Source organism: Thunnus maccoyii, chromosome 20, assembly GCF_910596095.1.
Source record: "Thunnus maccoyii chromosome 20, fThuMac1.1, whole genome shotgun sequence".
Taxonomy (NCBI): Eukaryota; Metazoa; Chordata; class Actinopteri; order Scombriformes; family Scombridae; genus Thunnus; species Thunnus maccoyii.
Window position 1 is genome coordinate 19,539,348 of NC_056552.1, and position 23,983 is coordinate 19,563,330.

The 23,983-nt window shown below is 40.1% G+C and overlaps 1 protein-coding gene across 2 annotated transcripts in view; it reads right to left on the reverse strand.

Annotated features, from left to right (window-relative positions):
- Positions 1-8,751: 8,751 nt before the first annotated feature.
- Positions 8,752-23,983, reverse strand: part of cpped1 (calcineurin-like phosphoesterase domain containing 1) — a 36,886-nt gene continuing 21,654 nt past the window's right edge. For both annotated transcript variants that reach the window (XM_042397631.1, XM_042397632.1), the window contains exon 6: positions 8,752-11,891. In XM_042397631.1, the coding sequence (XP_042253565.1) occupies positions 11,665-11,891 (227 nt within the window). In that variant the 3' untranslated portion in view covers positions 8,752-11,664. The remainder of the gene's footprint in view (positions 11,892-23,983) is intronic.

Below are 23,983 nucleotides of genomic sequence, written 5' to 3' on the forward strand. Positions count from 1 at the left end.
AAAATATGAAATAACTCCATCATGACAATTGGTTCACACACAAGTAAACAGAAAGAACATACTATGGGATTATAGATAATTATTGGGTCGCAGCAGTAGTTAAGCTGTTGTCAGATGGCCCAACATATTTCACAGCAATCCATCCAATAGTTGTCAAAACATCTCACTCAAAACCACAAATGTCAGCCTGCTGCTGGAGGAAAAATCAGGGGATCACCAAAGTCATAAGGATACATAGTCTGGGAGCCATGAATGTCTGTGCTAATCTGCTTAGTGGAAGTTGACATATTTGAATGGATAACTTGGTTGGACCTGCTGGTGGTGCTAGAAGAAAAGTCAGGGGGATCACAGTAGGATTTACCCTCTTGGCACCATGAATATCTGTTGAAAACCAGCCAATGGTTGTTGAGACATTTCAGTCTGGACCAAAGTGGTGAAGTGACCAACAAACCGACATTGCCATCCTTACAGCTACGCCGCTAGCATGCCTAAAAACACAAGAAGAAAAAATACCATTTGCTACTGAAGTGTTTCCAGGTTAGGATTGATTATTTAAAATCCTGTATTTTGCTATTATGTATTAATTTACTTGTAAGTAAGGTGTTAAAAAGCCATATGAAATGTTAGCAAACATCTTGCAAGTGAAATGTATTTTGAGCCAATAGGCAGCAGCTTGATTGTACCATTTTGTAATGCAAATAGTGGTTTGATCACATATTCTGATCCTAATGGAGATCACAATGGACTGCTACAGTTTTTAGCTGATGATTTCAGTCTTCAGGCTTGTAAAATTGGAACAGTAGTACCTCAAGCTATAAATCAGGGGAAACCACCTTCTGAAAGTTTCCTTTGTTTATGTTAGAAAAATACAGTTTGTGTGAAAGTACTGACATCTTTAACATGCCTCCCATAGCTTTTCAGTAGGTGGTCTTCCTGGCAACTGAGCTAAGTTGAACATATAACTGTGGCGCTGTGATCACAAGAATGGCAAGAGAGCAAGTCAAGTTTGCACATGGACACAAATTACGCAAAACTGTTGTATATTGGTGCAACATTAGTTTTATAGAGCCAAAATATGATGTCCTCCAAAGTTTGATTTAACGTGTTGATTTCTGGTGTTCAATAAAAAAAGATATTTGACTATAACCCTCATAATGCAGCAATGTAAGAACATTTTTCTCTCAGCCACTTCCTCATAAACATTTTGCTTGCACAAGCACGTAGTGAAATGTACAAATACACACACACAGTGCTGTGTAACTCAGTGGGCGCAGGTGCTCCTTGTTGTCCTGATGGACCACCCCTGTCTCTCTCTACCTCTCAGCCACTACATTCACATCCTGTGTGCTGGTAAATAACAGCAATCGGCCATTTTTAGTCAGCAGGTGGCTAGTTGTTGGAGAGGGTGTGTTCTATGTCCAAACACACTGTTGAAACAATCTTCCATCTTCACTTTTGAGAGAGTGGGAGTCCAGTTGGTGGTGGTGTGAAGCACAGTATTGTGGGTAAATGTCACTGAGAGCCTTCTGTGCCATATCTGACTAAGTGAACAAAAAAAAATAGCACATCCACCACTTTTTCTGCTCTAACAAAAGACAGAAAGCAAGATGATTGAAGGCCAGGAGAGGGATGCTGCAGCAGAATATGAATGGGGAGTATCCATGTCATTTTTTGTACTCATATATGTAACCATTGTGAAACTATTACATTCATTTTCTAAATGTTTTTGAACCAAACAAACTTGCCTCTGGAAAGATACTGTACAGTATTTATCTATGTTTCGTGAGCACACAGTAACACTAAGGATAACTGCTGACTGTTTCAGACATACAGCTATCTTCCTATTTTTTCGTCTATGCCATTAGCCTCACATACATCACAGCTAAACTGCTCTTAGTATCTGAACCCTGTCAGATTGAAATGAAAGGATTGTGAAGATTGGCTGTATTTAGCGGAATAACAAGTAACACTTGGCCTCTTCCTAAATCTCTCTTACTTTTTAAGTCAGATTTGACAAACACTCTTAACTGCACACTTGTCATAAATTACTCATTTTAACTTGATGCCTGCCACATGTACATGATGAGATGCATATTCATAAAATGCAATCCTTTGCATAAACAATGCCACCAAATGGCTTTATATAGTAATGCTACTGTTCCACCTCATTTGTGGGCAACTCTCAGAATGTCACCCAAAAATAAAAAGAAGAACTTAACACTGTGGAGCTTAAATACAGTAGAAATGTGTAGCAGAAACAAGCTGTAAACACCATATTGAAATATTACCTCCTTTGAGTTGACATGGCGAATGTCTTATCAAACAGTTGCATATTTACACATCCAAAAGACACAACCCAACATTAGCATTAATTTGTGTTTCTGGCCACTTGTTGAATGTAAGTCCAATACTCAGATTTTAGCTCTATTTTGGTCTCCACCCATTCTTGACGGAAATATCTGGCTCTTAAGTAGCCAAATCTGTGACCTCAGCACTCCATACGTATGTTACTCCATGATTCGTGATGCTTCCTAAGTTGTTGTATTGTATTTATTGGGACAATGTACAGTTTTAAACATAAATGTTAACATTTGAAGCACTGCACCAGAGTTAGCTTCAAGCTAATTTTAGTCTGCAGTCCCTTACAATTAAAACATGTAACAGCACAATAACAAACAGTACAAAGCAAAAAACTCACAGGACACATTAAACAAAATACAAAGCTACACACAATAGGTCATGTTATGTCTTTACCTGTTATCCTGCAGAAGGTTGTATCTTCAAAGGCATTTTTGTACAGAATGCTGAAGTCAATAATGAGCTGGTCTGCCATGTTAATCAGCTGGCAGCTAACTTTGTCTGCCATTTGATGCTGGGCAGTAGTGTAGTGTGTTTATCTGAGCTTTTTTTGATGAAAACAGCTGTCTGCTGGACCTGGAAACAAGGTTGATGAGAGCGATGAGAGTGAAATAGACTGTAAAGTTATGGAAGATAAAACCAAAACTGCAGAGTCAGGTAATAAGTCTCTGTGGGTTCATCACTAAGAGTGATCTCTTTCACATACTAGCCCTGTGATCCACTGTTAATATACAAATGCTGCTTATAGTCACTTTAAAGTCCTTCAAACCAATGAGCAGAAAAAAATGTAACAAATTTAGCAGTATCAGTAGCATGTATTAGTCAATGCTGTATCATCACAGAGCATGACACAAATAAAAAAAAGGAAAAGTTCAATGTAAAGTCAGATGGCAAAAAAATGCCTTGCTTAAGCAAAACTGTCCATGACTTAGATGGGTGGTGGCTGAGTGGATGTGAAAGTCTGGGAAGAATGACACTTCCCATTACAGGAAATGTTACTCCGTAGGTTGCAACAGAGGATGAGGACCCTGAGAAAGCTATTGAAGAGTGAGAATTTTCTACTCAACTGTATTGAAGGTTATGACAAAATACTTGTCCCAACACAATCTAATTATTAAGTCAAACATGTGTGTTACCCTGTTGGAGAGAGGCAGACTGCTATGACTTGTATCATGTATAAACCAACAATTAAGCTCATCTTTGCTGGATCACAAATCAATTGAATAGCTGTTATGTCAGCTGCTCTCCTAAAGGTCCCCCTGGATGTCTTGAAGGCTTAAACCCAGATCCTCCCAGTTTGAAGGATGCTCTCTTAACTGCTTCAAGTGTGACATTTTAGCTAACATCTAAAGTTTTCTCTGGAATTCAAATGAGAAGCTTTTGGTTCAAGCAGGAAGACAATTATCATTTTAATTTTCTCATCACACCCGTTCTCCACCTCCCAATTACTACTGAGTGAACTCACTAAGTTATGTGCATGTACTTTTCTGTCAACCATGATTAACCAAGCCAAAGGGTATTTAAACTCTCTTACCATGTTGTGTCTCTTTCATTACTTCTTCACCACTCCACCTTGTCAAGTCCCTCGAGGCTCCCCTATGCTTTTGCTGCTATGATTGTTGGGTATGATAGTCCTGTGATTAAAATGTGCCAAAATGTGTGTGAATTCTATGACATCTTTGGTGGTAGGTGCATTTTTGAGCTGCATTTGACAGAGATCACTCGCCTGAATCACTCCTATTTTATATAAAAAGGTAATAGATGGTGGAAAACATACTTATTTATGTCAAAATATGAAGGGTTATTTACGGCCTTAATGCAACAGTTGGAATACATCTGTGACCAGTCAGACTGCACGACTGAGACCAAACCGTTGCATTAAATAAACTGAATCATGCACATTTTTGACCCCACTGAATGCTAGAATCATCAAAACATGCTCCAGCTTGGCGAGCCAGCGAGGAGTGCTGATCCCCGCCAGCTCTCCCAGTCTGTCTCACTGGCTGCAGGCCCAGAGGGCAGAGCACAGGGATGGATGGGCCTGTCGCCGGGTCTCTGCTGCCCAGATGGCTCGCTCTGTCAGCGGGCTCAATGCCAGGAGGGGTGGCACCCTGACGTCAGGCCATGATTGGATACGCCAACCTTCATTTACCTCCCCCCCAACACCTGTGGACTGCGTGGAGAAATGAAGGGGTGGTGGTACTGGAGCTCAGCCGAGTGTGTGTATGTGTGTTCATGTACTTGTATCCTTTTGAGAGGCAATCTCAGTTTTACATGTGCAGCAGGAGGATATTCATTGCATATTGAGGGTCATTTAGGCTATTTTCAACCTTTTTTAATTAGGAACTTTTTGTTTGTGTTTGAGTTACATTTAGAACTGGGTTTAGGCTAGTACAAGGGTTAAGTTTAACTAATATTAATTTAGAATAACAGAACAACAAAACATACAGCAGTTTTTAGATACTGGACACTCACTTCCAAAACAAAACTCTTCCCATCAATAAGGCTGTTTACTTGTCCATGTTTGAAGATTTGTGAACTTTGACTTGGCAGAATAACTGGTTTAAAGAAACATACAAGTTTTTGTGTATTTATGTTCAAAACTTTATTTAAAAGGAATAGTTTGACATTTTGGAATATATTATTTGCTTTCTTGCTGACAGTTTGATGAGAAGATTGATGACACTCTCATATGGGAACAAATAAAAAACAAAAAGCTACAACCAGCAGCTGGTTAGCTTAGCTTAGCACAAAAACTGGAAACAGCTAGCCTGGCTTTGTCCAAAGATAACAAAATCCACCTACCAGCAGCACTTAAGTTTTACTATAACTATTTCTTTGCAGGGCACAATAACTTCCTTGAGGCACTGTGATGACACAACTCTAGGAAGTGAGTGCTGGTGCTAAGCTATGCTAACTGGCTGCCAGCAGTAGTTTCATCTTCACCATACAAATATATGCAAGTGATATTGATATGGTGAACCATTTATAAAAGCATGCTATGGTTCTGATTTTTTCTTGTGTTTATTTCCAGCCTTCTGGGCATCAACAACTAGTTTTATTTTTTCAAAGATGCATTGTACATGCTGATCAATATCAAGTCTGCATCACCACTCTACAAAAATGTGACTTGAACAACAATGAAAGTCGATGAGTTGACTGAAGGGTTATCTTACTTGAGATTTAGCCAGTTGATTATCACCCTGTACTATATGTAAATGAATGGAAACCAGTTGTTTCCAAGAGGGTGTACAATTTTTAAATATGTTAGACACTTAAAGTGGTCAATAGTAATGTAAACTACAAAGGTCATTATAAATGGCCAAAAACATATAATAGCCAGGGCTATATAAAAATACAGCACATGATTTGATCCTATGACTGGATACACTGAATTAATTGGTTCAATGCAGGATTATTGGTTAATACATATTTCCCTGTTTGTGACAAGAAGTCACTCACTGGGAACAGAGCAGCCGTGACCAGACATTCAATTCAAGCAAACTCCTCTACTTAAGCTGATAATCATATCACAGAATTATCAGGAATTATGCCCCAACCACACAAATCCATTTAGAAAGCAATTCTCTGTTTGGTTGTAATTTTTGATAAAGCTCTTAGTGGTGTCATTGTTTACCACACAAATCTCCCATTTACCACAAGTCCGTCTAGACTCTAGCACAAAGTCATTTGAGTGAACCAAATAAAAGTGGATTTAAGTCCTCAGGCATTATACTGCAGAAAATTTGTGTTGTGAAATTACTTTCTCTATTCCAACAATAGGAATGGCAGCCCTAACTCATGGACCATGTAATTTAACTGCCTCAGCTGTCAATGCTCTGAGTTTGAAATCTTGGATGAATTGTTAAATTGTACAGTTCTACACAGCGCTCTTTGCTTTTTGGATTGGGTGCGGCACCTCCAATATGTGCCGTAAGCTTCCTCAGATACCCGCTCGCTCACACTGCTAACAGAATGGAGCCAAAAATATGACGACCAAAGTGTTCTTGCCACCGTGTAATGATTACTTCTTAGACTCCATTAGGAACCAAAACACTCAGGCGAAAATAAAATAAGCTCCTTTCTGTGTCTCTGGTGATTTTGCCTGGCTCACTTCTGAAATGTTAACAACCCCCTCATGCTTCATAGGCTTCTCATGTGCGTTCAAAAGCAGGTGTCCTTTGACCCGTCCCCCACATCCACCTGAAGTGCGCACTTGTGTGAGGAAAAACATCAGTGTTGCGGATTTTACTCTCTTGGCAGCTGATGAAAGTGTTGTGAAGAGTCTCATGCGTCTTTTATGCGTTTTTAGTGTGTTTCAGCTTATGTATGTGTGTCTATACGTATATGTGTATCTGTATTTGTATGTGTTTGAGCACCAGCGGACTCTGGGACAGGGCTTTGGGATCAATAAACAGGAACTAGCTTTCATCTGTCACGGTAGAATAAATCTCCTGCCGGATGGGAGCAGAGAGCAAAGGGCACATTGCTGACCTCAAGTCTGTCCAGAGAGCTGCCATCTTGTGAGGACATTTTTATTTTTTGCAATATCAACCATTTGCTGGCAATTTAACAAAATGAGCCTTCATGTTCTTTCACAGAAATGACAGGGACAGCAATTTTTACAAATCATCGCAATTTTGCAGCAGTAGAGGGCTAAATTTCATTTTCAGAGCAGAATAGCACCAGGTGTATATGTGCGCTGGTGTCTGTGGTTTGTGAATGAATTACTGTCCTGTAAGCAGTCAATCCCGCATTCAGTCTCTGCTGTTGTGTCCAATAAAAGCCATTTGTTCAACTGAAGAGTCCTTGAGCAAGCAATCCCCACCTGCTCACTCCCTGCAGGCTGCTCTGGCTAAGAGTCAGCTAATCTCTAATTTAACACAGATAGAGTGGAAAAAATATGAATACAATATGTGGTGTGTGTGTGTGTGTGAGAATCGGATTTAGTTGAAGATGAATGTGTCGATATCTCTTATCAGCCTAAAGTTACAGCCATACTGATCTGGTGTATTTTGCGTCATTTGTTATTGCTGTTTGTTCTACAAGGCTGACAATGCATCTGTTTCTCCCAGATTTGTGTCAGTTTGAAGAAATTGAACTTCAAGATGATGGATACATGTCAGATTTATCATCCTGTATCACCATTTAGCCAACAGAATTGAGGAGGCGTTCCATGTTTTTGAAGAGGCTACACACCAAATGTCACATTCAAACTGAGACAAAAAGGAGACAGAAAGCTACACTCTTGTTGAAATTAGTCTGTTCAGTGAGAGATCAAAGTACATCACAACAAGAATAATGCCAGGTTCAGACTACACAATATCAGCCCGATAATAGTCTGACTGGACAGGCGTAGGCCATTGGGACTGAAAATAGGTATTGGGTGCAAAAACTGATTGCTTTATCCCGTGTAGTGTATCATAGTGAGATGTTGCGATGAGATGATGAAATGAGATAAACTTTAATGTCCCGAAGGCAATTTGTCTTGGGCAAAAGTGCTACGCAGAGCTGCAGTCAAGCAATACATGACAATACAATACATGGACAAAAACATAAACAAAATGATGCTGTATCTGGGACATCTCACAATGTCCCGAAAAAAGTTATTACTTTTAACCTTCTTTTGGGTTTTGCGACAACTTCCACGTGTTCCATGATGTTGACCAATAGGTGCACTTCCACGCATAACTGTAAACATGCCTCTTGGCCAAGTCATGGCAAGAATTTTATGACTCTATAATTGTCTAACTTGACATAGTGACAATTTATCAGACAAAAATATTGTGTAGTGTGAACCTGGCATTAGAGTCTACAGCCTTGCAAGTAGCTCTGTAGCAAGTTAAATGATAACGTCAGCAGCTTACAATGACAGTGCTAGCATGCTGTTTAGCAAGTAATAATTACCATGTTCACCATCTTAGTTTAGCGTGTTAGCATGCTAACATTTGCTTATAAGCACTAAACACAAAGTATGGCTGATGGATGTGTCATTAGTTTTGCATATACTTGATCATAAACCAAAGTACAGGACAATGTGAACTTTTGACCTCGTAATGGTGCTAGATGAAAACTTAATGGATCACCAAAGTTATTACATTGAATCCTGACAGAAACATGAATGTCTGTACCAAATTTAGGGCATTACAGACCAAAAGGTCAACTTGCTGGTGGCGCTAGAGGCAAAGTCAGGGGACCACCAAAGTCATTAGGATTCATCCTCTTGGGACCATGAATGTCTGCACAACATTTCATTGCAATCCACCCAATAGTTGTTGAGATATTTTTGTCTGAACTAAAGTTGAACCGACCAATTGACCGTTAGCATGGCTAAAAACATGACACTTATTGAGATTACTTCTGTTATCCCTAAAGCATGACAGAGCAACAGGCTGGAGAGCAGTGATGTAGTTTAATGTTACTTTCTGTGAACTGATTTCTGAGTGCATAAGGTCAAAACGTTTTCAGAGAATAAGAGTTGTATCTCACTGCTTTATAAAAAAAATGCATGAAAAGTTGTTTGTGCAAGTCCAGCATTTTAAGTACTAAGAACAGCTAACACAGCATACTAAACACTACTGCAGTCATTAGATAAAATCAACATTTATTATAAAAATACAACCAATGATATCACAGTCATGGTGTTCAGTACGGTCATTCATTAGAATTCAACACAGGAACAAGTCAAAGAATGTGATGTTCCCCCAATTCATACAGCAAATGTGCTCTAAAACAAATTCACACATACACAAAAAAAGATAAAGAACAATGTGATTGAGCTTGGCTACCATGAGGATATAAAAATAGATAAGGACATAAGGTTCCTTCTCAGACAGGAAATGAAGGAGATGGACTGAGTCATCTTTCACACATCACACTCATTATCCATTCCTCTCAGACGCCCCCTCCTCCCTCCATCACATGCTGACTTTTTGGAAAAGAGACAGAATCCGTCAGTGTGAAATGAGGTCAGCGAATGCGTCGCTGATGGAAATTCACCTACAGTACCCACCAGACCACGGACGGACACACACACATACACAGAGAGGGAGTGCGTACACTTTCTCTCGAACACTCGCAGTCACCCTCCGAGACACACACACACACGCACACACACACACACATACACACACACACACACACACACACACACACACACACACACACACAGATGTGTTGCTAAAGGGTTGCCATGACAACTCTTACATTCCCAGTCGGTCAGGGTGAGTGTGAGAGTCTGTGTGTGTGTGTGGAGAGTGTAATCGAGTAGAGTCATTTAGGGCTCATGGATAAAGTAATTTTGTTGCAGAAATGTCCATTTGAAAGACAATTTCGGGACTGTGAGATTCCAAATAAGCCTGTGGCTAGCAGGCTGTAACACAGTGAGGTTCCTTCAGCTATTATATGACTAACCAGTCAGAAAATACTATGTCCCCCTATTAATCACTAACAGATCACATCTCTATCATTATGTGTTATGAGCCTCACACCAGTCCTTTAGTTTGGTGTTTAACAACACAATCACATTTCATTTATTTAATGTTACTCGGAACTTCTTTATGTGCAGGGTGCGCTGCGAGGATCCCTGACATGTGCAGATAAGTGTGATTTAAAAGTGCTGCAACATAGATTTTCATTGCAAATCAGGTCCAATGATGAAATATTTTCATCACAAAACATCACAGTGAGGGAAAACTGCAGGAAGTTTGATCTACGCTTTCATAAACAAGTTCACTAGAATGAACCAAATGGATATTACAACACTTATCCCACAGTAATTTAATGGTAATGGAGTAATGCAGAGTAATGAATTTCCTCTGATTTTTAAGTGAGTGAACCTCTGTTAGAGAGAAACACATTCAAGTGTAGCTATCAGTCAAACACAAATAAGCTCTGCTGTACTGCCCAACAAAGGAAAAAGACGCTATAGTTATAATCCTTGAGATTTTCATGGTGTCAAACCCCATGTTTAATATTATTTATTGTAATTTCTTTCTGAAATAGCCATTCAATGTATTTACATTCAATAATTATCTTTCTATATATTAGTTTTCGTAGTGGCAGAGTCCGCCACTCCTGCACTGGCTTTAAATTGCCTTCACACGCACAGGAGATTCACATGAAATAATGCAGCATGTAATCCAGCGTTACTGTTTGTAATTTTATCTAAAAGATATCAGCGTCACTCCCACAGTCATATCAGAGCTCGTCTGGGATTTTTTTTGACAGCGGACAGAAGGAGCAGCCACAGTGAGCTGAGATCTATATTCTTATAACTTTAAGTTTCAGTCAAAAACAAGATTGCCAGTTTTGTTATTATTAATATAGATTAAAAATGACCTTTCAAGTCAACTAATGCTGGTTTTATAATGGGGCCATAAACAGACAGGATCCCAAGCTCATCTGAGGTCAGCGGTCAGCTGACCCGGTCAAACAACATACCACATTAACCATAAAAACACACACACACACCCACACAGTGATGTGATTAGCTTGCATAGGATGGCCAACAAGGCATTAAATTGCAGCAACAGCAAACAGTAGAAATACCTATGACAACAAGAAATACTGACACCAAGAGCGAGAAAGTGGGGTATTACTAATTCAAAACAAGCCCTGTAGCTGCATTATTTTCTGGTAAAGGGCTTCTTTCTCTTCCTCTTCTGTGATAGATTTCATCTGGCACTGTTACTACAGTTATCTGCTGAAACAGGAGAAAGCTACATTATCACCAAACACAATGTACCCTGAAATCTAAACGAGGTTTTAAAGTTTTTGGGTGGAATCTTCAAAAAAAAAAAAAAAAAAGAAAGATCAAATAATACATTTAAAGTTACACTGACAACATCTGACTACACAATAGCATTTTGTCTCGAACTTTAACACAGCACAGACAGACAGAGTGGGTGTCAGAGAGGATGTAATGCTACTTCAGATATGGGAGGACTGTGCGGGAAAGGTAGTGCTTCTCTACAAAAGAACCACTAGTTTTGTAACACATTCACTGATCTCTGTGTGCCCCTTTCATGGCTGGACCAGAGAAAATAACATCCTTACTGACTTGAAAAACGAGAGATGCTCCCAGGAAAACATTCAGTGGAGAGAGACACTTAACGAGTGTCAAATTAGATCTTTAAATTAGTTTTTTCACTGGTAGACCCGCAAGTTGATAAACAAATCCATCTCCAAAAAACCTTGTTGCCTCTGAGATGAGGGGCTCAAAACTGTAAAATCAAAACAAAACAATTCTCAAAAAAAAAAAAAAAAAAAAGCTCATCTCATCTCTAGTTTTCCCTCCATCCGTCGTCAGGCCTGCAGGAGTTTCCTGAGCTCCTCGTCCATGCCTCCCACCCTCAGCTGCTCCAGGCTGTGGTAGCGATGGACGACATCATCCGCAGTCACCACCACCACCCTGACGCCGTGAGTGTCCTCGCCCAGCTGGCAGCCGATGGCCGAGCTCACAACCATGTCTAGGCCACCGTGGCAACCTCCGGCGTTCCGGTGATAATGGCCGGAGAAGACGGCCTTCACCCCTGTGGCACATGTGAGAGAGGAGGAAACAGGCAAAAAAAAAAAAAAAAGGTATGAGGACGATGAAGTTGGTGCAGCAATGAAGAAACTACATAAAGCTTTAGTAACAAAAGCTTGAATTTGTTTTTTTTTTGTGGCCTGGTTTAGTTTGTCTCTGCTTACATCACAGATCTAAATTGGGATATCACTATAAATAAGCAACATGCTCTATAAAGTGCCATGTAATTTACACCACATCTGGACTGTCTGTGCTTTATCTACCCTATTGTGTTTTAAAGCAAAACTAGCTGCTCAGTTTCTTGGTTTCTGACAGATAAATGTGTATTTAGTTCTAATGCTAAGCTCACTTAGCATTAGCATAATATGATTATTAGTCACATCATATATGTATATGCAAGAGAAGTGCTGCAGAAGAATTTCATATCTACCAGACTAAACACAAATTCTTATGGGTAGAAAAGGAAAGGTAGGGAGTTAAAAGAAAAGAGGAAGTAAGACAGTAGAAAGGAGAGAAAGAAAGGGATGAAAAGAGGAGAAGTGAGAGACATGGTGGGGAGGGAAGGAAGGGAGAAAGACAGAGAGGCAAAAAAAAAAAAGAAAGAGAAGGGTGGGGAGGAAAATGAAAGTGCCAAGAAACTAAAAAAGGAAAGAGACGGAGAGGAAGGAAGGAAGGAGGGGAGGGAGAAAGAAAGATAGAGATGAAAAGAGAAGACCTGAGAAACTAGAAAGGAGAGAGACGGAGAGGAGAGAAGGAAGGGAGGAAAGTAGGACGGAAGGAAAGGAAAAAGAGAAAGAAAGGAAAAGAGAAGGGTAAGGAGGAAAAAGAGAGCACCGAGAGAGAAAGAAAGAAAGAAAGAAAGGAGGAAAGAGCGAGCCTTCCACTTGTAGAATATTTTGAAAACTAAGGGAGCTTTCATTAGGGAGCCACGATTTTCAATTTATTTTCAATTACAAACAACATCATTAATAGAGTTGTGAGGTTCTGGCTCGGCCCTGCGGCAGTGATGCTGTCTCTACTGTGGGATGACTGTATGTTTCAAATGGAACGCTGAACAAGCCTCACATTGAATGAGGGGTGCAAAATGAGCTTTTTTTTGCTGTGAGAAGGTGGTATTTGAGTGTCTGAATTTAATACCCTATTTTTGGGAAAACCAATTTGACTCTCTGGCAAGCTTGTGTCATTTTGGGCAATTTTCACTTGAACAAGAGGTAAATATAATGTAGAATGTGGGCTGAAGGAAAATATTTGAACGAGAGTTATGTCAGGATAGACTGCTTAAAGATAAAATAGAAAGATATAAGTATACCTATAGTATCTGTGTGCTTGCATGTTCAAATGTGCATGCATATGTATAGGTAAAGGGATTTTAAAATGAGTTTACTGCAGGCTTTTGGCAGAGAAAATGAGCTGCTCTATTTTCTAACAGCAAGTGTTTCCATGGAGGGAAGTCTGGCTGCTCGCTGCCTCGTCTCCAGAGAGACACCCAGCCCAAAAAGAAAAAAAAAAAGGATGAAAACTGGCAACAAAAGAGGATAAATTGCAGTCTGTGCATGAGAAAGACGTCGGTCTGTCCCAGAAATCTGCACAACAAAGACAAGTAAGATCCCTCCGAAAAACTCTTATGTATCCACTGCTGATACTACTTCGATGTCAGCGCCATGAAATTGCCCTGAATCAAGTCCCCCCACTCTGCATAATCAAACAGCACCAGAATACAAATGTGACCTAAATTTATATTAATATTTCCAGCTATGCGAGGCCAGCGGTTGCACATGTTGGACCATTAAATAATTAATCCACCGTAGATGGAAATTGATGATTTAGGCCTGTATACCAGAGCTAAATTCATTTACAATCAGAACCTGGGGCAGCACTGTGTGAAGCCCACCCTCATGTGACTTGTGGGTGGGCCTGCAGCTATATCCTTATGGACCATAGATTTTATGAATCTGTTTGTGTTTGTGTGCCAGAAATAATAGCCTTTCAAATAACCTTGCCAATAGCTCTAAGTGAGTGTATGAACTGGCCAGGCTCAACACTGTCTGGTCACAAATATGTGTACATGTGTGTTTATGTACATGTGCGTCCTTGCTGATGTTTCTAGATGAGGGCTGAAAGGCCACAAATGCCCTTTACACCTCCAGGCCAAAGCATGTACTCATTATATTGTATGTGTGTGTGTGTGTGTGTGGTGCAATCCTTCCATGATAACAGACACCTAAGTGATTCTTATCTATCCTACGAGGAATTACGCAGCTCCATCTACAATAATTTCAGACCCTGCGAATGAAAACAAAGCGAGGCAGCAACAGAAGTGTGAACCACGGAAAATGTTTGATGGGATCACCTGATGACTCAGCTAGAGACGCTGATTGTTGAAATGTTGGATTTGTTACAATAACCACATGAGGGCTATGACTTCTTTCTCACCTCAGGAAGATGAGGTAGTGGGAGGAAAAAGCTAAAACAGCAATAGTAAAGAAGTGATAGACAGAAATTAAGCCTGGAATAATAATGACGAATGAGCCAGTAGGGAAAAAAATCTTTTTGAAGCTGATATGGTGTTCTGAACCTCCTCTGAAGCTCCCAAAGATGCCATGATTAATCATGCCGCCAAATAAAGTGTGTGGGAGTGTGTAAGAGTGCATATGTATACATGTGTCAGTGCGTCTGAGTTCTGCCGCCACGTCTCTGATGATCCACATCCCACACACACACACACACGCCGCTTGACACCACCACGCAGCAGCAGTGAGCTTCCCCCATATGTATATGACATATTTGTGATGCATCCATGTAGCCGATTGTGCTACATGTTTGTTGGCTGCAGTAGAACATCCATAGTAGGAGGCACTGTTACACACAGCATTAAAGGAGATAGTTTGACTTGTTTTTTATCTTGTAGTTTGACATTTTGGGAAATATGCTTATTAACTTTCTTCTTGAGAGTTAAATGAGAAGATCAGTCCACTCTAATATCTGTCCATTAAATATGGATCTACAGCAAGCAGCCAGTTAGCTTGGCTTAGCATAAAGACTGGAAACAGGGGGAAAAAGCTCCCCTTGCTCTATCTAAAGGTAACAAAATCCACCTACTAGCACATACAAAGTGTAAAAATGTGTGGGAATTTTTCTTGGTCATGTGCTGGTAGGCAGATTTTCTTTCTTTCTTTCTTTTTTTTTACTGTGAACAGAACCAGGCTAGCTGTTTCCCCCTGTTTCAAGTCTTTATGCTATGCTAAGCTAACCAGCTGCTGACTGTAGCTTCATATGTAGTGTGCAGACATCAGTAGTATCAATCTTCTCATCTAACTGTCAGAAAAAGAGTGAATAATCGTATTGCCCCAAATATTGAGCTATTCCTTTAATAAAACATCAGCAAAAAGTTAATATATCACACCTTTACAGAAAAGTAAATCAATCAGAACAGAGTGAGCACAAAGGGGGAAGAGGGGCAGAGGCTGAAATGAGGGGCTGCATAAAGGGCCATTATAAGATAAATAAGGAGTTATTTGAACTTTGAATCATGCAAAGCTACTCTAGTGGAGTACAAGAATAAAAATATTGAGCTGGAAATGAGCATAATAGGTCCCCTTTAATTTGGATGCACTCAAAGATCTGTACTTCACTACCATTTAAAATGTGTGTCTAAGCCAATCATAATTATCCTTTTTGCAACACAGGTTATCTAATAACTAGAACAACAGATTCTATTCTGTTCTATGAGAGATTCACCTCCTACTTTTCTCCACCGGGGCGCAGCTGTCCTGGGAGAGATGCGCTTGGCTAACCTGTCTAATGTCTATCAGGCAGAATGGGATCTCTGTACGCTTGTCACAACACACTACAGGCTTTCTTTCAAGGTCTTAAGTATAGCTGAGAATTGAAGTGGACTGAACCAATCGACAATTTGTATGTCATGGAAATAAATCGGCTCTTATGGAGAAAAAACGATTTCATAGAAACAATTTAGCAAAGGACCAGTGATAACGACATGACCTGAATTCATTTGAGCACATCCCTTTCAGAGCAGCATCATTACGCAGGCTTTAGATGTTCGACCTCTCCACCTGGTCCCTTGTCTGCTAAAAACACACTGTGACAGAAAGCAGAGGGTCGGTCTGAGAAAGAAAAGCATTTTCAATCTCAAAAATGATTGTCTGTATGAAAAAAAGATAAACAATTGAAAAAAAAGAAAATAGAATAAAAAAAAGAAAAAAAGTTGAGAAAGCTGTCCCCTTTGCAATGCCGACAGAAGATGAAGCTGACCTCTGAAATTGTCTTCCAGAAAATGAAGAGGGAAGGTGATCTTCCAAAGAGGGGGGAGTATAAGCTGAGATTGCCTGCATGGAACTGAAAAATACACAAAATAAAGCTAAAAAAAAAAACAATTTAAAAAACCCCACTATTGTTTCAAAGGCAATAAAGAAGAGCAGCAGTCTTTTCTGTAGCATATACTATTGATTGGCAGTGACCCGTTCTAGACCAATACAGTGATGAGAGTTAAATCCACACTGGCAACCTTCTTCCTGACTAAGGTTGACTGCAGGTCAGACACTACTCAGGTTTTGTGATTGTCTGGTAAGGGATTTAGGCCTATATGTACTCCTAGAAAGTTGTCTGGAATTGCCATGGTCTTGCTCTGCTGTGATTTGAACGCTGAGATGAAAAGGGACATAGGATTTAGAACTGCAACTGTTAGTCGATCGACGAAAAATTAATCGGCAACTATTTTTTTGTCATTTTTTGACAAAAAGCCAAACATTAGTTGGTTTCAACTTCTCAAATGTGGTAATTTAATGCGTTTCTTTGTAAAAGTAAACTGAATATCTTTGAGTTTTGCACTGTGGTTCAAACAAAAGAACATATATGAAGATGTCACCTTGGACTCTGAGAAATTATAAAAGTACATTTTTCACTATTTTCTGACATTTTAAAGACAAAATGACTAATCGTTGTCTACAGCCATAACAGAATTGGTTACCCTGTAGATAGCCACAAAAACTGGTTGGTCTGTGTGATTTGCATATGACACAAGACATCTACAGCCATGCTAGCTGCTCTGTGAGGGTGTACTTTGGCACAGTGGTGTAAACTGCTCACAATGACAATGCTAAAATGCAGATGTTTAGCAAGTACAACGTTTACCATGTTTACCATCTTAGTTTAGGGTGTTAGCACGAAGCACAAAGTACAGCTGGGGCTGATGGCAATGTCATTAGTTTTACAGTGATTTGATCATTAACCAAAGTATTGTACTCTTGTACTGTATATGTTGAGATATTTTGCAGTATAGGTGGATACTTTGACTTTGAAGTCAGGGGATTATCTTTAGGGATTCATCTTTGTGGAAATATACATTTTTGTACAGAATTACATGGCAACCCATCCAACAGTTGTTGACATATTTCAGGCGGGAGTAAGACTGCTGGACTCACCGACCAAAAGACTGAAACTGCCATCTGTAGAGCCATGCCACTAGCATTGCTATTGAAGCTTAGAGTTTGAAACTCCTACTTCAAAATGGCAAAATGGAAACTCCGCTCAAGCATGATGCAGCTCGGAAATGCTGCTTTATTCATCTTTGGTAGCTGGCCAGCAAGTAGTTCCACTGAAGACATTAGGGTTTTATTCAGGCTGAACTGCCAAGCTCATTCTTCTTTAACCACTAGGCGAATAAAGAACAAGGAATCTGCAGATACTTTCTCTCATGAATCATTATAGCAGCTGATTTCATGATGTGCCCACCTTCAACCTGAAAGGGCAAGTCCTGAGTTTGAATAGCTGCTGTAGGTCTCTGCTGGAATGAAAACCAGAAAGCTCGTGGACTTAAATGCACTACTGTCGGCTACTGCTGCCTCCAGGATAATGATAGCTGGCACCCTTCTGGGAAAATGGCCTTGATTTGACAATGACGAAACATGATACAAAACTTATATCATTTCGCTTTACTCCAATCAAAGTAGCACATATCACTTTCTGTACATTGTTATCCAAAGTGCCTCGCAGTACAATCAGCGTGGGTGGCCTTCCGGGACTTAAACCCTCAACTGTGGTAATGTTAGTGCCATGGCTGCAGTCATTGAGCCACATCAAGGATAAAATACCTCTCCTTACACTCACAGTATCATACTAAACCCATTCAGCCTACATATATGGAACATATAACCTCGCTAAGTGTAAGTTTCTTGCTTTACCCACTGAGCTATAAGCAGACGGGAGGACGGCAGTATCACATTCAGCAGAGGACTGTTTAGTCCAATTTCCCCCCCATTTTTGTCTCCACACCATGCTTTGCTGCATTCTTCCCTTTCCCAAACGCTTTACTTGCTGAGTGGGTACATGCACTCTCTGTGCTGATAATTCCACATCTTGTCTCGGTCTCTGCGGAAATCCCATTCACCTGTCAGCCTTGAAACAGTGCTGGTTCTTTTGTGCTTTTCTTTGTGATAAAGACTCCCATCTGGAGACTGGCCTTTGCTTTGACAGGCAGCGGGAAGGAGGGAAGAAGGGAGGGAGGGAGTGAGGGAGGGAGTGAGGGAGGGAGGGGGGTGTGTGTGTTAGAGTGCTCAGAAAATAACCAGAGAAATGAAAACATATTGAATGCAAACAGAGGAAAATTACCCAGAGTCAAATTGAATTCTAGTCAGGGTGGCAGAAAATGTACAGAAAGAAGAGGGGAACACCTTCCAATATGTGCCTGTATTTTGTTTATTGTGATTTTTATATGCTGCAGTCATCTGAGCCATGTTGTCCTTAATTGCTGGATGTGTTTGAATATTCTGAAACACGTTTTACTATTTATATGCTAATATTGGCTGCCGACATACACTGCCAAATAAAGGAATAAAGGAAGTAACGAAGCATCTGTCCACATCTAATCATGTTTGATGTCTGGGTACCTTCCTTCAATCTACCCTCCCCTTCTTTCCCTTCCCACTCTCCATCATCTCCCTTTCATCTCTTGGTCACCGATTTGCAGGCAACAAGATTGGATTTGCTAATTGGGAGCTAAATTCCTATCTTTCCAATAAACTACTCCCTCTCAGTGATTTCCTCTAGGAGAAGCCATTTTCCCTCAGACCTTTCCTCCTTTTCTTCATTCCCTCTCTTTGACTCAAACTCTTAATGCAGTTCTGAACATAGCTGTCATCCGCACATCTGTGAGAATGGGCTGCGTAGGAGTGAACATACAACGTGTGCGCCTGTATTGAAGGGCGGTTGTCATTAAAGTGCAGGTCTGGGAAATAATTCATCATGAAATGGTGACTGTTGATAATTTGCATGACAGAGGGATACAAAATGATGTAGTGTGGTGAGGCATCTCGCAACCCCGGCTCCCCATAAATCACTCTCACCCATCAGTTATCGAGCAGCATCTCCTTCCTGTGTCCTCCAGTTACACACACACACACACACACACCTCCACAAAAAGGGGCTGGGAAATGAAAGAAGTCAGCATGTCATCTATTGCTCTTTTGGCCATTTGGTACTCAACATGGTACCTAATCATCCTGAATTCACCAAGCTATCAGTATGTTTCCCTGAACACAACAGGCCTTGAAACAAATTAGGGGGAAGAGGTTTATATATTCCTTATGACACTGTAAGGAAATGGGATAGTTTAAGTTATATCACAATTACGCATATGGCTTGATTCTATTTAAACATTTATAATAATAGCCAGACTTTTGGTACAGATACCAAAACGATACTTTTTTTCTGAAACCTTACTTTGAGAAATATAAACATTTCATTTTTTCATTTAACATTTAAAAGAACTTGAACTGACTAAAACTGTTTAAAATGGACAAAAGTTTGATGATCTATGTGATAGAAGAACACGTTAATATTAGGTATCTGACAGTAGGGCTGTCACTTTTTATTTGAAATTCAAACTTTTGAATGTGGGAATAAAATTAAATATTTGAACTGTAATGACCTTCAACAAGCTGCCTTACTCTAGGACAAAACATGTGAGGACTCCCCTTGCCACCCAAGTGAGGCGGTGGAAGTACCACAAACAAACAGAGCAGTGTCAACTGTACACCCTCGTCTGACCGCCTACCTCTCACCACACTCAACCACAGGACTCTTGCCAGAAGCTTGTAAGAATGCCAGCAGTGATAAGATAGCAAGATTTATGTACAAGAATATGAGGCCTATTGGTATTATTTCAGCAGAGGGGTTTCAGGATCTGATGATGGAACTGGAGCCACGATATGAAATTCCAAGTTGCATAGCATCACGTTATGTGGATTGCGTTCAAATTAATTTGAACTAATTGCATACATCATTTCAGATTTATTATAAATTGATTTCTGGAAAAAGTGACAACCCTATTGACTAGACATTCATTCTATTTTTCAATAATTGACATTTTTGATACTTGGCACTATGGACTCACTTCAGTTTTCAAAAAAGCATTGAGCTTTGCTTCCCGGTCAAATTTTAAATTTTTTTTTAAATTTTGGCAACGCACAAGCAAGAGCAATCACTTTCACTTGCTGTGGAAGATTTCTGGTACACACATTTCTGGTACATTACTTTGTAACATAAACTGGGTAGCTCTATCATTTACCTGGCAATCCCCACAACAAATGATAAGATGACTGCCACAGCGATAACCTTCCAGAGCTGTAAAATCCTGTCTTATAGAATTATAAACCACTGTGCAGTGTGTCAATGTCTGATAAGCCTCCAAATTCACAGACCTATAACTCAAATCAGCCTTCCTGGATCACATTTTGTCATCTTTGCTGTACCTGAAACAACACTCCCCCACCAACGCAGCCTGTTTCCAGTCTGAATACTCAGTACTGGTTACAGTAGAAAAAGAGATGGTGAAACAAAGAGAAAGACACAATAAGAGAAAGAGATACAGAAAGAAACGCAAAAGCATTATTCAGCCTCATCATTAAAACAATGTGGTTAAAGGCTTAGCCTTGGCCTCTTATCAAATCCCCCAGTGGGTGATAAATGTGCCTTCGCTTTTGAACAGGGTAGGACCCTTGCTGATAAAGACAACCAGCGGCAAGAGTGAGAGACAGAGAAGGAAAGACTAAGTCTAAGAGAGTGTATGCAGAGCAGCACATGGCTTATCTTCGCCTCTAATTAGCTACTGTATGTACAACTCTACAGCCGCTAGCAATGTTGGGAATTCCAATGAATTTCTCAGCTGCACTCTTGTTTTTGCTTTGTTTTTTTTTTTGCTATATGCAAGTAAGGTCTGGATGTTAACAAAAGCAGCGTGGAAGTGTGTATCTGTCTGTCTATCTGTGTGTGCGTTCATTCGTCCTTGTTTGTCTGTGTGCTGAAGGTATCCTGAATGTAGGATATAAACCTCTGAGGAGGAGGAGGAGGAGAAGGGGGTTGCGGGGGGTTTGCAAAGAAATCTAATTACAGTACTCCATCTATGAGGAGAGGAGAGGCTGAGAGCACTGCTGGGATTTCTGCTACTCTACTCGTCTCTCGGAAAGGAGTCACCGGTCCCCAGCCATGGGAATTCAATCTTCTCTTAAGAGATTCTGGATGTGCGTAAAAACCTGTTCAACATCACCGAAGCCACCTCTAAATTCAACATCGTCAACGAGCAAGCAAACTACAAATCTCGCACGTCTTTCTTTCTCTGCTTGCACTAACAAAATGCCGGCTGAGTTGCACTCATTGCACTGAAAAACTGGCATAGGTAGGGGCGATAAAGCCCGAGAGAGAATTATTTACTATGATTATGGGTATGACAGTGATGAGGCAGCACAGAAGTACCCATAGTAAGAGCAGACAACTTCCTCCAGGGTGTTTAGGGCTTTGTGTTATTGTTACCAACAAACTGACTGTACTGTACTGACAAACTCTTATACCAAGTAGTAAATATCAAAAGATTTTTTTAAAAAAAGTTAGTAAATCACCAGTAAATCACTTAATCGTTGGTAGATTTAAAATATGTCAGACAGTTGGTTCAAACTCAAAAGATATTAAACACAGAGAGTGAGGCAAGATTTAATATCAACCAAATCACTGTCAAATCAGAAACCAGAGTAATTGCTTATGCAATTAAAAAAAAAGGGGATTGCATGATACTTTACTAGCCCAAGAGAAGGTCATCACACAGAGACACTGTATCATTAATATGAGAGGGAATGCAGTCAACAGTTCCCAGGGTGGAACTGCTCGCTCTGATGAGCCAGAGGAAGACTAATTGGTGTCGCACCTTTCCCGTGTGCGGCTGTGCTGCTGAGATAACATATAGATACTTACAGTAGAATAGATCATGCATAGAAAAATGCATCACTGCATGGCAATTTATATGCAAAATGCATACGCAAGTGCATGCAAAACATACAAAATACACACACAATTACTCATCTACAGCATCTACTGACACACCTATCCAATGAGAAGAAGAAGTAGGGACAGGAATGGAAAAATACAACAGTGGGGGAAAAAATCAATTAAATGTATTTCTTTGTCTGCAGGGGACTATATTCTCTATTTTCATCATATGTCACTGGAGTGGTGGGGGGTGGCAGAAAACCCAGCAGCAGCAATAACAACCTCACAAATGCTGAGCCAAATCCCCAGCTGCTGTAAGTCAACTGACTCCCCTACGAGACACCTCTGGAGTGGTCAGAGGACTCAGTTATACATAGCGGTGTCTTAAACTGTGTATGTGCTTATGAGGATTGATTTGATGCCAGTTTGTGTAACATGCAGCTATACCATTTCAAAGCTGCTTCCTATACTGTAGAATTCAAATTACTACACAAAGAAATGAGGAAAGCTGGCCAATTTTACCTTTTTGTTCATGCCAGACCGCTGTTTCGCTTTTTTCGAATAACTTTAAGGCAGCCAACTAGGAAGAATATCCTTGAGTTTTTTTGAACAATGTCCATGCATTATTGGTATAGAGAAGCAATTTTAGTGTATCGTACAGAGCTTTCAAGGGTTCCATTAAGGGATTACAAAGCTCAATACTTTTTACAATATAAGACTTGTAATCCTTGAATGGTTGGTATGGATATATTTGTCTTCCAGGCAAAAATATATGAGAGTTGGCTACACAAACATAGAGACTTGTCCTTGTCAACTGCTTACTTAAATGAAAATCTCAGCAAAAAAAAATGACATTCATGCTTCTTCCAACGCTTAACTGTTCCTCCGTGTACTCGAAGCTTTCTGCGAGCAAGACCGGAGAAAGACGTGTGTGTGTGTGTGAGGTTAATGATGCTGCCCTTTACTGTAATGACAGTAATGATCACCAGAGTACAAGAGCACATCTGGAAGCGTCAGATCACAGGGTGCAGTGGTGAGGACAGACCAACAGGGGAGGGAGGTGACGCGTGAATAACGCGACGAAAGAGGGGGAAAATTACTATAGCCAATGTATGTCCAGAAGAGACATCATTTACCATGGATGAGAGGAAACACAGCCCCTCGTCGGAAGACAAACAACACACTTTCCCTGGCTCTCTTCATCCTTCAATATGCAGTAAATAACATATCCTTGTTTTCTACAATTCCTCTATTGTTTTCTTCTCTAAAAAGCCTACAGTTCCTCCGTTGGGATATTTTTACCAGGCGCTTGCTTGCCCTGCAGGGAAATGCTACTTCACCACAGTTCATACAGTTCCTTAATTTTGTAGCTAACATATAAAGAAAAAATGAGCAAGTAAAGCAAGTATGTGTTTCATGAAATGTGTTTCAAGTTTCTGGTACTGGTAAAAATGTATCTGCTTTTTTAGGTGATGTGGGTGCATTATGTAAAAAAAAAAGCTAGAACCCTTTTGTTTTTCTATGATGTAATTGATTATGTATTATGTAGGTGGGTGTGGACGTTTTAACATATTAAAATATGAGTAAGTGGAGTTTTAGCCAATTCTCTGCCAATTTTACGTGTCAAAATAATTCACGTAATTCTGAAGCTCATCTCTCAAATCCTTAAAACCCACAAATATAAAACAACAATACTATGGGTCCTACTTTAACTGTGTAAGCACAATGACAAGCGCAATGGTTTTAGGATTTGGGTTTCCATGTATGTGCAGCAGGGCAAAGTGCAAAAAAAGGCAGGGTGAAGGTGAATATAGATCGGCG